The following is a 15,927-nucleotide window of genomic DNA, read 5'->3' as shown; positions in this document are numbered from 1 at the left end:
CTTCTCTCCTAAAACTTGCACAGACAAAGAAATAGGGGAGATTTTTTTGGGGGTTTGCACTACAGTTGAAGCACAAAGATGTAGAAGAAGTTATACTCTATGCGGCAAAGCAAAACATGGATCTTTCTCAAAAAGGTGTAAGCATGAGAGAAAGTAAGCCAGAGCTGGTCCATTTTCTTCTAATGGGAGACTGTTATTGGAATTTGGCCCAGTAAGTCCAGAAGCTAAGGTTAAGAGAGGAGGACCAAAGACTGGGAAACACATGCACTGACCTGACAAATTCACAGACTATGTGTTTACACTAAAATGTTAATATCAGAGTGTTTGTGTATGATAGCATTAAGAGTTCCCTAAAGTAGCCAGCTCTGGCTATGAGCACAGCAGCACTGCCTTCCTGCAGTGTAAACCTTGAGTTTGCAAGGAGCAGCCAATCAGAAGAAAGGTGGCTTAAAATAAGGAGGGTCTTTAAGGTAGAGGAGGCTGCACCCAAACCCCTTAAGATAAATAAGGATTATACTGAAGGGAATTAAAATCATTCTTAATATAGTGCAAGAATATAAATATGAAACTGAAAATGACACTATAATGCTATAACGCTAATCTAAAAATGTCCCTGTGATCTCTGTTGTCATGGAGCAAACCACAGAATGACAAGCTAAACACCTCCTGACCTCTTTAAAGTAGCAATAGAAGCCCCGCTTCACACCTTCCCCTTTAAGAAAAAATGAAATTGATTTTTTTTTTTTTTTTAATTTTGCTGTTACTTCAATACAAAGAAGCTGTGAGGAGGAAACACGGCTGTCATTTCAGCCGGCCTGACAAACATTCATAATGCTGAATGATTTTTAAATGGACAAGATTTTTGAAGAGGTTCAAAATGACCACTTCACCTTAGTTTTTAATGCGGTTAAAACACCATGCTTGAGGTAGCACATTTTTCACATACCTTTTAATACCTCCATTGCACTGTCAACTGAGTTCTTTAAATACTCAAACAAGGATGCTGAAGCTAGATTACAAATAAGGATGACATCTATTAGGCAGCATTCAGTGCTTTGTGTTGGATCCTGTTGTGTGTGTAGTGTATGCTTATAGCAAGTATGTTTGGTCAGTGTTGGTATGTGTTTTGTTATCTGTGCGTGTGTGCGCAACTATGCCAGTTTGGGTTAAGCACAGAGTGGCCGAAGCCGCAGACACACAGGATAGGTACCTAAGTGGAATCAGGCCTGTTAGATTTATGGCCATTTGTTCGGAGAGTGTTCATCCACTGGCTATTATGGAATGATTAGAGGAGAAGGTGAAGCTCCAAGTCCAGCAAAAATCAATACGGCTGTCGAGAACAATTCAGCCTTTCCCGCTCCGAGGAGTATTAGCACCAAACCTCTGTCTCCTAACACTTCTTCATTCGTCTCCAAGTGATTCAGGCCCAAGCTTCCAAAACAGCTACGCCTGTTCTGTCCTGCATGTTCTTCTCATTGCAGCAGTGGGGCCCTGCTTCTATATGACAACTGGGAAGGCAGCAGCTACACGACAAAGCTTTCATTCATGCCTCTGGAGCGCACCGAGTAGCGGTGCAAAGCTAAAACATGTACTGTATGTTGCAGAGAAGCATTGCTTTAACGGGGATTCGTTTTTAAGATTTGTTTTGCATTTTTAGCAAAACAAAGTTCTGAGGTTCAAAGACTAAAAATAATGTCAAATGTGACAATGAGTCTGTATTAAAACACTTCAAATGATGCATTAATGACAGAATTGTAAATCGGCAGCTGTGTTGCATGAACAGGACAAGGCTGAATAATGGGTTTGATAAAAAAATAAAAATAAAAAACAAACTTGTGGATCACTGACCTTGTACAGTTTAAGGCTAGCCTCATGGCGGGAATTGACAGTGTGCATCCTCAGCTTCTCCAGGCTATTAGTGTAGTAGTCGCAGGCATTGCACTTTAGGTGCACCGGATTGCCTATGGCCACACATTTCAGGCGCCATTCGTTGCCTTTGCCCCCTTCTTTGATGTGGGCCACAAGCTGGTACTTTTGCACATGCTTGTCTGTTTTGCAGTGCAGCTGGAAGTTGGCCTTGAGCTGAGTAGTGTAGTGGCACAACTTGCACTGATGCGAGTCTCCAACAACGGCACGCCACTCCTCCTCCGGCAGGCTCCGTTCAGCTCCCATATGCATGCCAAGCACATCCAGGTTATCAGTGGTGAAGCGGTTGCACACAGCGCACTGAAAGAGCTTGAGAGAGGGATCTATAGTCTGCGATAAACTTTCTCCCAGGGTCATCAGTTCTTCGGACACCAACTGCCCACCACCTAGCCGCACATCCATAGGGATTTCCCCACCTACTAGAACAAAGCAAACACGAAGAGAAAACAAAACAAAGAGAAGAGAACAGTATCATCAGCTGAGACCTATTCAAAGCATACAGTCTAGATGGCTATTTCAAGTAAATACATGCTTAAAAGAATGTGTCTGGTAGGTATGATATTATGTGAAGGATAATGCTCATTTTTTTTGTCTCTAGCCAACAAATAGCTCTGAGCTAGGAAACAAGAGCGCCTGGACATTTCTACAAAAGCCTTCCAATGCCAGAAAATGAACATGCACATTTTCACTGTTTGGGCTGATGCTCTTTCATCTCCTGCCTGTAAATCAACTCTAAAGGTCAACAGAAAAAAGCAACGTGTTTTCTAATTACAGTAAAGACTTTCCAAGCTCAAAATACCGTGAATCAACCCCACTCCCCTTGTTCACACAATGATGCTTTTTATTCTTTTTAATTTACACTACTTTCCTTGGATTATTTTCCACCTTTCTCTTCAGATTACCTCTAACACCTAACAGATTAAGTCTGCTTGGTACTGAGTCGAACCATAGAGCAGAGGGGGAAAAAACACAAAAAACTGCAAGCACATATCTTATGACACCGACCACATAATTGATGTCTGTAGAGTCTGGGAAAAAAAATGAATGCTAAAAAAACGAGGTAAGAGCCGGTGTTTTTGCCTTTGCTTGCTGATCTTTAATCTTTCACTGGCCAGACTGAGCATGCAGGCTTGACCCTGCCTGGCTTTACACTAAATTAATTCCAGCAGCTTCTTTTTATTTATTGCTGCAGTATGCAGCCTGTTCTTGGACTTTTCTCCATTACCTGAGTTTTTATAGCCAGGAGAGGGAGACCTTTGAGAAGCCCTGTGAAATCACTCACAGACCCAGCTCACCAGTCATGGCTCTTTATGCTCAATCATACAAAACCACAGATGCACATATATGTCATTATACTGTACCTACCAGCTTTTTCCCTCTTGCACTTCCCTTTTCTCTCATTGTCTGTTACTTTTAAGATTTCATTATTTACCATAGACCCCTTGTCCACAGCTAAATTTTGATTGCATGTCATCAGACCAAGCTTTTGTTTAACATAGGCTGCTTTATATTCAAACTATTTTAATGTGAACCTCTGTATATTAGGCCATCCTTTTTTTTGTGCTAGGGGATTCTTGAAAAGAAAAAAAGGTAAAAGACTGAATCTTTCCATTTGATCAGACTGTTTTCAAGACAAATGTTTTAGGTATATAACCATCTGACTTGACAGCTGTATTGCTCCACGGTGTGCTGTAACCATATTTCAGGACAGAGAAGTAAAAGTTGCACCTCTCTTTAACTCCTGCTCTTGATCTCGTATTGTCTTTATCAGGGCTGTAGTCCTGAGTTTTGGGAGCGAGGATAAGAAAGAAGCTGATATAACCTGAGGTCAGCACTTGCCATAAATTGTACCTCTTTAGAAATACACCCTACAGTAAAAAAAAGAAAAAGAAATCCAGAATGAGAGCATAAAAAGTGCACCTCTGTGTCTGTTTGTTTAGGGATCTCGTACTGAGCCTTATGTATTATATGGTGGTACCGTTAATATCAGAGTGTTTGTGTATGATAGCGTTAAGAGTTCCTTAAAGTGTGACCATGGATAACACTACTGCAGTTTATGGGCCCAGACTGTGTAATTATTGCCTCTCTTGCAATATGCTTATTACTACTCACCTCACAGGAAAATGAACCAGATGGCAGAAGAGGGAAAAAAAATTAGTCACAGCAATAAATTCTTGTTTGTGTCTTCAAACTGGTGACAGTTGAAACAAGTCTGTACAAACTGTGTGGTTGTAACTGGTCCTACAAACACTTTGCTATGCTGCTGAATTACCCTTGCTGAGGCCTCTAACCTCCCTTCTTTGACCAAGATTAAATTTATAGCTGAAATTACTGACTTGGAAGAAACAGAGAACTCCAGCGGTGAAGTTCAGCAGCAGTTTGAAAGTAAAAAGCTAAGGCTGGTTGACTGTGTGGAAAGGAGGGGGAAAAGCATAGATTATACATGTTTGGCCTTCTAAATCACCTTGTATGGATATCACACAGTGAGCTTCAAAATTCTGCTAAATCATATCAACACACTGTCATTTGAGTGCCCTGTAAAAGATTGCATGAGTAGGGAAATAAATAATCTTTTGCTTTCTGTATGCTGCCTGGCACATTTATTATAAGAAAAAAAATGTTATGCTGGCCTTGTGCACTAGAACATTCTACCATTGCTGGTAAACACATATCTTATGGCATGAGAACAAAGCAGCTGCCTAAGTACAAATCCGTGATATGCCGGAGTACAGCATATTGTATTGCAGCTTATCGCTTTGGTTTGTTTTTCATTTGATAAAATTTTGCATTATTGTCTTGTGTTCGTGTAAATGAATAAATTAGGAATCAAGATAGAGTTCAGCTAAAAGGTCTAGTTATTGTTTTTTCTTTTTTGTGGGGAAATGCTTTTGAGAACCAAATGGGACATACCAAGTGCAGGAGCCAAGGCAGCCATGTTCGGATCTAGGTGAAAGCTCCCCATCAGGAACTGGGCCTCAGCTCCAGCTGGGTCTATCTTGAGGCTTGGTGGAAGGCTCATGTTCTGCGTCAGGTAATACTGGTAGAGCTCAGCCTCAGAGGGCGAAGGCATAGCACCCAAGCCAAGTCGCCCGTGCTGCATCTGAGTCACATTCTGCTGGAGCAGCATCATGTTGTGCATGTGCTTTTCACTAGTCATGTGAATACGAAGGTTCCGCGCCACATTGGTCTCGTAGTCACACACCTCACACCTCCAAGAAGGTTTGCTCTTCGGCTTGGTTGGGGAGGGGACCCCACAAGGTCCGGACATGTGAGTGGAGGATTGTGAAGGATGGTGGTGGGGAGGGTGATGGCTACTGGCCTGGGTGACTGACGGGACAGCCACCACTCCTCCTGGTGTATGTCCAAACACCTGGTCCTGTGCAGACCCAATGGAGCCTCCATTCTGCAGTGTCTGCATATTGTTCAGGTGCTTGTCTGACTGCATGTGGATGCTTAAGTTCCCCTTTGTGGTGGTGGAGTAGTTACACACCTACGAAATACAAGATCCGTTTTTCTTAAACTGTGATAAAATGATACAGATACAAATTTAATATCCTTAGCTGCTATATAAAATGCACCTAAATCAACAAAAAGTTATCTACATACCTCACACCGGAAGGGCTTGTATCCACAGGTATAGCTTTCTCCACGAGCCAGACGAGGGTGGCTCTGACCACTGCTGCAGTATACGCAAGAGCCTCCAGAGTCTGGGTGCTTCTCTTTCATGTGGGCCTCCAGAGTCTGCTGGTACTTGTAATGCCAGTTGCATTTGGGACACTTGAGTGTCTTGCATGAATTGCGTGAATGCATCATGGTCATGTGACCACCCAAAGAACGTGAGGAACCCAGAACAGTGTCACATTTAGGGCATTCGACCCCACTAACTCCACTGCCACTGGGCCCATGGTTCTGTGAACACTCACCCATTCCTGTTATGTCACAGGAACCCCCTGGGAGGGGGTGCGAGTGGCCATGAGATGAAGGGTGGAGGTGATGATGATGGTGGTGCACGTGGTGATGATGCAGAAGGGCTCCATTTTCCTCCTCTCCCTCTGCAGGGCAATCATTTGGTTCTGGAGCTGTGGCACTATCTCGATTGGCACTTTCATCAGGAGCAGCATTGGTGAACAGAGGCGAGGAGGAAGTGCCAGAAGTTTCATCCTCGCTCCTTCTGACGGCAGCTGTCACCAGTGCCATGGGAACAGTAGGTCCCTGGCAGTTAAAGCTCAGAGGGAGCTCTGAGGTCCTCCCTCCACCATCTGCAGTTGAACCCTCTTCCTTGACAGAGGAGGAAATGGAAGCAAGGGCTTTGCTGTTAAGTGTGGAACTGACTGCAGAGGTGCAGGGAGAAGGCTGGAGAGTGCTACTAGGCATTAATAAAGGAGATTTGGAAATGCTTTGGTTTGAGACAGCTGGTTCCCCCGCTTCACCCCCACCGCTGCTACTGTTACCACCACAGGCCATTGCAGTGCTTTCTGCCTCATCTTCCTCTGCCCCTAATAACAGTTCCTCGTCCTCCTCAGAGCCCCCGGTCTGGCTGGATAAGTGTGCCTTGCTTTCATGTCCCTTAGTGTTCCCATCTTCTCCCTTGCAAGCCAACTCTTTCCCAGCAGGCTCCTCTGTTCTCCCTCCCTGTTTGGGCAGGGCACTGGAGTCTTTGGCAGAGCCTGGGGATGAGGTAAGAGTGGGCGCTTTGGGAATGCTCAGCCCTCCAAGAGAAAGCACTGAGCCTAATGGGGTTTGTTGCTGCTGCTGTTGCTGGAGGCCAGAGTCAGAGTCTTTGTTCAGGAGGGTCTCACCGCCCCCACTGCTGCTTCCAGGCTCTAGATGGACACCACTAAATGTGCCATAGAAGCTCTGTCCAGAGTTAAGAGGGAGCAGCGTAGATGGCAGAGGAGTGCTCTTATTTTTTGGTTCCAGGAAACTTATGAGGGGCTCTTTGTCCTTCCCAATGCCCTGGATAATGGCAGATGCATGCTTATCTCCTAACAGCCGCCGCTCATCTTCACACAGTGTCATGCGGTGATCGTGGACAGCATGAGTGGCAAAGGAACGGGCATAGCCGAAGGACAGCTTGCAGAGAAAACACATGAGAATGGGCTTACCCTTGCCATATAGGGCTAGCCCATCAAATTTGGAGAAATCCACATTGTTGGGAACATCTTTGGATACACAGGACTTCTTGGCAGACCCATCGCTGTTCAGGTAATCCTTGTTGCTTTTGTGCCGCACATCGAAGACACGGAAACTGTGCAGGACAGGGCTAAGGCCTGCCATTGTTGAGGTATTGGGGAAACCTTGGTCTGAATTACCAAACCACTTTCCAAAGGACGAGGCTATGTGGAACGTGTTGATGATCTGTGGGTAAACTGAGGACGAAGTCCCAGCAGGTTCCCCTGGTTTCCCCCCACTCGAGAGAGAGTTTGTAGGAAGCAGGCCGGGTACCATGCCTCCACTACTTTGGATCAACTGACTGAGGCTCTCCACAATGTAGGCTGAGCCATCTGGTTGGTAGACTATCTCTCCAGCCAGGTTCTCCACATCACTACTCTCCTCTTCCTCTTCCTCCTCCCCTTCCTCACTCCCACTCTCAGGTGGTCCCTGTTGTTGTGTGGGCTGATGTCGCAGAAGAGTGGGCATACCTCCTCCCCCTGAAGCTATTGGCATCCCAGGAAAAGGTTGAAGACTAGGGAAACAGTTGTCAATCTCCATTTCATCTAAGTCCTCAGATTCTTCCTCTTCTCCACAGCTCACTCCCTCTTGGTCTTCTTCGTCAAGACCCTCTCCTCTGGGATGCAGCTGGCCTGTGGCAGAGCTATCACGGTGGGTCCGGGGTGATGTCTGCTTTGGCTGCTGCTGCTGCTGAGACTGTAGTTCTCTTACCCTGTCATGAGGTGCAATAGAGTTTTGGGACTGAGAGGGGTAGGGACCAGAGAGAGACAGCGGGTCCAGGGAAGGTGCCTGGTTGGTGCAGGTGACCTGTGAGCTATTGTGATCGTTCCAGGGCTGAGGTGGTTGCTGCTGCTGGGAGGAGCCGAGCCCATCGTCTGTCCCAGAAACCACGGGAGACTCACAGCTGTCCATGCTGATGCCTACATGAGGCATTCATCGCATCCAGGCCTGCAGAGACACAAAATGATTACGATAAGAGGTTAAAGTTGTATTTGGGACAGTAAGCACACAAACAGCACATAATTTATTTGCTATGTAAATTAGGGAAAGATCAGACTTATAAATATAAAAGGAAGACAATGGGGAAAAAAAGGTTTGAAAGAAAAAAACAAGCGAATGTATGGCGATGTATCGTAAGAGACAAAAGTCTGAGATATAATTGGAAAAATGACACCATGCTCATTACGCTAGATTAGGCACTTAAACACAATACCTGAGACAAGCACTAATAAGACTTCCACGATTCATCTTCCTGCCATATCACAAAGGTACCATCTTTTATCTTCACCTTCCAAACAACACCCCTAATCTTATATTCTGCAAATCCTACATCCGTTTTTAATTAACTTGCAGTCAGAAAAAAGGCAGCAACAGTCTAACTTAATGGATCAAATAGATTCCTTGTGAGATAATTAGACATTGAGAAGCCACCCATCAGCATGTCGTACATTTACATAACTAGAAGAAAAAAAAAAGGGAAAACTGTATCTAAAAAAAGAAAGAAATTCTTAACAGTAATACTGTTACCACTCCACCTCCAGTGGTGTACATAGAAGAAGAATGTAATTCATGTGCATTATTGAGATAGATTTGTCTGGACGCTAACATGAGCAATAAAAGTCAGTATTTTCTATGAACCCAAAACACATAAGCTGGTTTGGGACTTCACTGCAGCTGTGTTTAGATCTTGCATCCAATAACCTCCACGCTTAGCCTGGTTTCAAACACTCCAGCCATCCTCTGCCTCTGAAATAATAAATGGGAGCTGAGCTTTCGGGAGCTGGCCATGCCCCGAGCATCTGAGAGACTCAACGCAGGCTGCAATTTAGAGCGCAGAAGAGATAAAATGATAGCGCAAGATACTGCTGAGCTAATAATTTTATTAAAGGGATGCAGCCAACATTGATTAAAGGGGGCAATCGCGCTGAAACCAATAACTCTGGGCTGCCCTTTAACCCAACAGTACTGAATATTACATGAGCAAAGTTTCCCGGCACCGAGCTCACTGCCATGTCCTGGTTGATTAGCACATTCACCGCTTGCACTTGATTTATTTACTTATTTACTTAGGGATGCAAATTTCAGCTGCGATCAGAATGGAGTCTACCCCACACCCTAACATATAAAGCACTGAAGGAGAGGAAAGATTGATAATGTCTGTCTGCCTCTTCATGAATGTCTGATGAGGCTTGCTTCCCGTGCAACATACCTGAGACCTCCCCAGCCTATGTGCACTCAAACTGCAAAAAACAAAACAAAAAAGTCATGATAAAGGACCCTCATTTTGTATTTGGTCTGCTAAATGAAGAGTCAATCGTGAGCAGTAAGTAAAATTAAATAGAGAACCATAAATACACACAAATTTCTGCTAGCATGGTCTGTCTGATTATTTTGTTTACATTCAACAAAAGCTAACCTCAGTGACCCTTAAGTTACTTTGCATATAAAATGAAAGATATTAGACTGGCTGGCTTATTAACATGATTGCTTTATACAGCCAGACATGATTTAGCGATGGCTGCCATATTGAGTGAGGGGATACTAGCCTTACTGGTCTGTATTTATTATCTGCTCCATTAATAAGAGGCTATGAGCTCAACAGCCATTTCACACAAATGGACTGAGGGCAGTGAGAGTAATGCAAGAAAAAACGCGCCACATGTCAAACAGACAGTGATTCTTCAGACTAAAAGCAAGTGGATAAACTGTACGAAATGAAATGGGGGGTGGGGGAGAAAAAGTGACTCGTGTAAATGGACTGTCTCATAGGAAAACATCTCCATGTGTCCTGTCAGAACATGGAGTTTTTCACACTTTGTTCCTGTAATCTATTAGGCCCCTCCTTCAGATTCCACTGCCTGTCTCAACCAGGCCTGGGAACACTAGGACCACATGCACAACTAGTTTTTAAGAGCCCGGCTCAAATCCCCCCCACCTGGCTCTACCCTTCATGTGTTTCATGTTTTGTGGAGGTCCCTCTAAATGGTCTTCCATGCTTCATTTGGTAAACTAGATGATCAGTAAACCTCGATCCCCCAAAGAAGGGAGAAACCCTAGCCAAGCAACAGTGTGTAAAACAGAGGGTTAGACTTGAGGGAGAAGAGACTGGGATAAGGCCAACAATGACCTCTAAAGTTCTCTAGTCTCCTCTTTTCCTCGGGTTTAAAAAAGGTGAGTACAGTACCCATCAATTCACATTACTGCTCAAGATTCCTCAAGCAATTAGCAACAGACAGGATAAAACAATGACTCTTGATCAGTGCTGGAGCGCCGAGATAGTTTGGTGTGTCCAGTGCTTACAGAAAACAGAATTGCCCTTTAAAATCAAGATGGTGTAATTCAATAACCTGCAGTGGTTACTGATGAGCAATGGGATTGTCTGGAGTCGGAAAGTCGCAGATGGGCCAACTGATATAATGCTGTTTGTCTCTAGGAGGTCTGCTTGGCTCAGCGACACCTGTTTAAAGTAGGAAAAGCTTTAATCTCTAGGAGGCACTAAAGGAGTCCTGGAGACAAAGAGACGCGGTCAAAGTAGAGGGGAAGTGGAGGAGGCTGGTGTCTTTGTGTGCTGATTGTGTTAATAACCACAAATAAAAATGAGGGAGTAGACCACTAGAGATGACTAGTACTGTTATTATTTACAAGTTACCTTTATGTACTGTTATACATTGCAATATTTAGAAACAAAAAAAATTGCCTTTTGAATACTGGCATTACAAAAAGTGATTCTGTCATGGCGTCTGCCCCTGTTTTGCCTTTTAATTCTGAATATGGGTCCACTGAGTTGACAATAAGCAGGCTGTGCGCAGCCAAAACAAGCCTTAGTTGACAATAAGAGATAATCACAGGGAAGAAAAGGCTGGATTCCTGAGCTGATCTCAGGGAAAGCATGATGATGCACAGATCCTAACTGCAGCATTCACCCCCTACTGCCACCTGCCATCAAAGACTTTATGCCAGAGTCTCCTTGCTCTTCTATTTTCTCTGTGGCGAAAAAAAAAAAAAAAAGGTTATGCTCGACCCCCTCCCAACCACAAAGCAGATAAGACTGAACCTTGTGAAAAGGCCTTGGTTTTAATGAACAATGTCAGAGAGTGGGTCTGGATGTCATTTTGTAGGGATGCAAAATGAGATAAGTTTTAAGATATGGGTCCTTTCATTAGGTGGGATTTACTGGCCAACTGAGGCAGGAATTAAAGGCTAAAGAAGCATCTGATTATAAGCATGCCTGATCACCTGCCCAAAGGCCTGGTCTTGCCTTTAGAAGACCCTGGTCTCTAGGGTTTCCTGGGGAATTAGCTCAGACTCTATCCAAACTGTAAATACTGCTACTTAGGGGTGCCCTTACTCTTACTGCACATACGCATACTCACGAGTTGTGAGGGCACACAAGTTTGTTAACCTGCCAAGAAAGACCCCACACAATACACCAGTTGTGATTTTCAAACATGCATCAGTGATGTTCCTTGTCTGTGTCTTGTCTCTGCGCCATCACAGAGCCTGGCTAGCCACCGCAGGGTAAGGGGCGGTTATTGGAAAATCAATGGCATGAACGCTAAGCAAGTTACAGGAAGATGTGGGAAGGAAAGGTTCTTATTGATAAAGCAAGGGAAGGCTTTTTATGTTGCACTAGGGACATGCTCATTGATGGGGAAACCATTGTAGTCCTCAGGCAGAGCGGCGCATGGGTTTATCTTGTAAGCTTGTTTCAATTAATCACCAATAAAGGCATGCATGCATTGCACTTTTTAACATATGTCTACTTTAATGCCTGGTATGGCTTTAAGTCTGGTTTTAAGGCCCTTATATTTTAGTGACTGAACTGATATTTTTAAAACTTCACAAGTGTTTTTTCTTTTTCCTCTTCCCCCTTTTTCCTATTTTGTTTTTTTAACTGCAGGTTTGCTTCCATATAAAGACCTTATACTGGGCAGGGATAGCTCAGTAGGTAAAGTGGTCGCCCCATGATCGGAAGGTCGGCGGTTCGAATCCACTTAACGGCTACCCTGAGGTACCCCTGAGCAAGGTACCGTCCCTACACACTGCTCCCCGGGCGCCTGCTTAGTGGGCTGCCCACTGCTTCGCTGAGTGAATGGGTCAAATGCAGAGAAAAACAAGTAATTTCCCCATGGGGATCAATAAAGTATCCATTATTATTATTATTATTATTATTACTCCACTAAGGCAAGATGTTGTTAGGTGTGGCTGTGTGCAGGCAGGAATAGGACCCAAGGTGCAGACTCCGGAGACAGACGTGAACTCAAAAAGGCTTTAATTTAATACTCAAAATATAACAAAACTAAAAAAAACTCAACACAAACTTAAACTAGAGAAATGACAGAACACACTGCTAAGAAAACGGTAGATCGCGACACAGACACAGAGAAACACTGGGCTTAAATACACAGAGGGAGCAATCAGGGAATGGGTAACAGGAGGGAAACACAGCTGGGGCAAATCAGGCCTAACGAGACAAGAGGAAGCAAAACCCGACACATTAACATCAGACATGGACTTTCAAAGTAAAACAGGAAACACATAACACAGACTGAACAAAGACACAGACTCATATGCAGGCACTACAAAGGGAACAGAGACGTGTGAACAGGGCAGACACAAACACTGACTGAACAAGGGGATATAGGAACTTAAGATACACATAGACGCGAACTAGACAAGGGGATGCAGGTGATAGGGGAGACAGAGCAACTAAAGAAGACAGAGACATAAGCCATAAGACAGAACTCAAAGAAACCAAAAACTAGACAGTATAAATAATATCGTAAACTCAAAAACCCTGGGTCAACGACCCAGGCATCCTAACAGTACCCCCCCCTCAAGGGCTGGCTTCCAGACAGCCCAAACCAAAACATCAAAATCAAAAAACAAAAAACAAAAACAACCCAACCAGGGTGGGCGGCGGGGGAAACAGGATGGAGGGCCCGAAACAAACCAAACAAGGAGCCAGAAACAACAACAACAAAAAAAAAATAAAAAAATAAAAAAAATAAAAAATGCAAACACTGCAACAGAACAAAAAAAAAAAAAAAAAAAACAGGAACAAAGTCCAAAACAACAGCACCAAGGCCCAGGCAAAGTCCAAAAGCAAACAAACAAAAGAGCTCACGAAAAGCGCAGAGGCCCAGGCAATAGTCTCAAAAAAGTTCAGGGGGCCGGCCCGGAGGCTGACGGCACAACAGTCCAAACCCGGGTAGGTCAGGGGGGCGGCCCGGAGGCTGATGGTCCAAGAGCCCAGAAAACAGTTCAGGAGGCCGGCCGGGCGGGAAGCACCGACGGCGGCGGAGCAGGTCAGGAGGCCGGCCGGGCGGGAAGCACCGACGGCGGCGTAATTCAGGGGGCTGTCCATGACGGCAATGACGTCCAGTCATCGGCCGGACAGGACGTGCAGGACGAGCAGGCCGGACAGGACGGACAGGACGTGCAGGACGGACAGGACGTGCAGGAACAGACAGCATGGAGACCTCAGGAGCAGACGAAGCTGAACACTCGGAGACTGGACCAGGCGGAGCTGCAGAGGCAGAAGCCGGACCAGGCGTAGCAGAGGCAGACGGCTGAACGGGCTCCTCGGGCCCTCCAGCTGACGTGGCAGACGGCTGAACGGGCTCCTCGGGCCCTCCAGCTGACGTGGCGTGAGGCTGAACAGGCTCCTCGGGCCCTCCAGCAGGAAGAGACGGCTGAAGCGATTCCTCGGACCCTCCAGCGGAGACAGGAGGCTGAACGGGTCCCTCGGACCCTCCAGCGGAGACAGGAGGCTGAACGGGCCCCTCGGACCCTCCAGCGGAGACAGGTGGCTGAAGCGATCCCTCGGACCCTCCAGCGGAGACAGGTGGCTGAAGCGGTTCCTCGGACCCTCCAGCGGAGACAGGTGGCTGAACGGATGACCGAGGAGAGGAGCGACGGTGGCGTCGCTTCCTTTTAGACGAGGGAACAGGAACCAGTGGAGAAACGGAGACCTCCTCCTCATCCTCCGACCACACAGCCGGCAGGAAAAAGGCAGGCGAACGGACAGGCGAACAAGGTCCCAGCTGGCGTGAGGAAGGGGAGGAAGCCTGCAGTGGCGATGAAGCAGAGTGTGCGTTGTCCTGCGGCAGCGGTGGGGAAGATGTAGTGAGGGAGAGAGCAAGCTCACTAGCCCTGACTTGCTCTCTCCAGGCAGTAATGGTGTTCCCCAACTCAGTGTCTCTAGCAAACTGGCTAAGCCGGGGATTATGCCGAATGATGGCCTCCACCGCGCTCAGCCCCACTGCCATGGTCCTTAAATCCGGGGACTGGGCGATGCGGTCGAGCAGGCGCACCAGCCGCTCCATCTCGCCGTTGAACTCAAAGAAAAAGGAGTCTGCAGGGTCCATGTTCTGGTCGCGATCTTCTGTTAGGTGTGGCTGTGTGCAGGCAGGAATAGGACCCAAGGTGCAGACTCCGGAGACAGACGTGAACTCAAAAAGGCTTTAATTTAATACTCAAAATATAACAAAACTAAAAAAAACTCAACACAAACTTAAACTAGAGAAATGCCAGAACACACAGCTAAGAAAACGGTAGATCGCGACACAGACACAGAGACACACTGGGCTTAAATACACAGAGGGAGCAATCAGGGAATGGGTAACAGGAGGGAAACACAGCTGGGGCAAATCAGGCCTAACGAGACAAGAGGAAGCAAAACCCGACACATTAACATCAGACATGGACTTTCAAAGTAAAACAGGAAACACATAACACAGACTGAACAAAGACACAGACTCATATGCAGGCACTACAAAGGGAACAGAGACGTGTGAACAGGGCAGACACAAACACTGACTGAACAAGGGGATATAGGAACTTAAGATACACATAGACGCGAACTAGACAAGGGGATGCAGGTGATAGGGGAGACAGAGCAACTAAAGAAGACAGAGACATAAGCCATAAGACAGAACTCAAAAAAACCAAAAACTAGACAGTATAAATAATATCGTAAACTCAAAAACCCTGGGTCAACGACCCAGGCATCCTAACAGATGTGAGTTTATGACTGATATGGTGTCACAGGAAGCTTAACTGCATGGTACCAAGAAGAAATAAATACATGGCATTATCAGTAGAGCAGCATTGTGGTGCAGTGGTTAACACTGTCATAGCAAGAAGATCCAATCATCATTAAATATAAACAAATACATAAATATACCTCTTATACTTTAGTCATTCTTTATTTAAAAAAAAAATCCAAGATTACTTTCTGTCACTGTGAACATCAACAGTCAATACTTGTTGTTAACTCTGTGGAGGTGAAGTCTTGGTTTCCTTGATCCCCATCACTTTAACTCAATTAGCAACAATTAACAATGAAACACAGTAATTTATTATGTGCTGTAAATATTCAGTCTACTCCTGTGCTAATGCAGACATAAAGGTGCTCCAGTACTGCTCCAACTGCAGGAGGCAAAAAGTCACCTCAGGTCGATGGCACTCGGCCTGTAAACAGGGCTTCCCGTAAAATCAATGATCTTCAGTAGGAGCTATCAGTCTGTCTAACAGAAATAGCCATGGCTGTGCTGAGTCTAAGGCAGGGAAGAACAGTGCTGTGTGTTTACATCAGTGTGTGAGAGTAAGGGAGGCTGATCACTGGCCTGTCTGGGAGGTATTTCTCAAAGGCAGCAGAACTGAGGCATGTAGATCTGTCACGCATGCAGCTAGACAAGGCTTACAACTCACAGATTTTATTACTGTGGTTCTTTTTGTGTACTTTATGCGTTAATCTAATGCTGGAACAAACGTATAAGTTACAGCCAAAATAATCCTTGCTGATTACAATATGAGCAAACTCAA

The 15,927-nt window shown here is 45.4% G+C and overlaps 1 protein-coding gene across 5 annotated transcripts in view; it reads right to left on the bottom strand.

The window, feature by feature from the left end:
• The window catches only part of zfhx3b (zinc finger homeobox 3b), a 151,249-nt gene that overhangs the window by 82,757 nt on the left and 52,565 nt on the right, over positions 1-15,927 (bottom strand). For 4 of the 5 annotated variants that reach the window (XM_082555310.1, XM_082555309.1, XM_082555311.1 and 1 more), the window contains exons 2-4: positions 5,533-8,046; positions 4,837-5,416; positions 1,849-2,345 (exon numbers count right to left, since the gene is read on the bottom strand). In XM_082555310.1, coding sequence (XP_082411436.1) covers positions 1,849-2,345; positions 4,837-5,416; positions 5,533-8,031 — 3,576 coding nt within the window. In that variant the 5' untranslated portion in view covers positions 8,032-8,046. The remainder of the gene's footprint in view (positions 1-1,848; positions 2,346-4,836; positions 5,417-5,532; positions 8,047-15,927) is intronic. The other variant, XM_082555313.1, reaches the window with a different exon arrangement.

Source organism: Aulonocara stuartgranti (genome assembly GCF_965226115.1).
Source record: "Aulonocara stuartgranti genome assembly, chromosome: 1".
Lineage (NCBI taxonomy): Eukaryota > Metazoa > Chordata > Actinopteri > Cichliformes > Cichlidae > Aulonocara > Aulonocara stuartgranti.
This window is presented reverse-complemented; position numbering and strand designations above follow the sequence as displayed.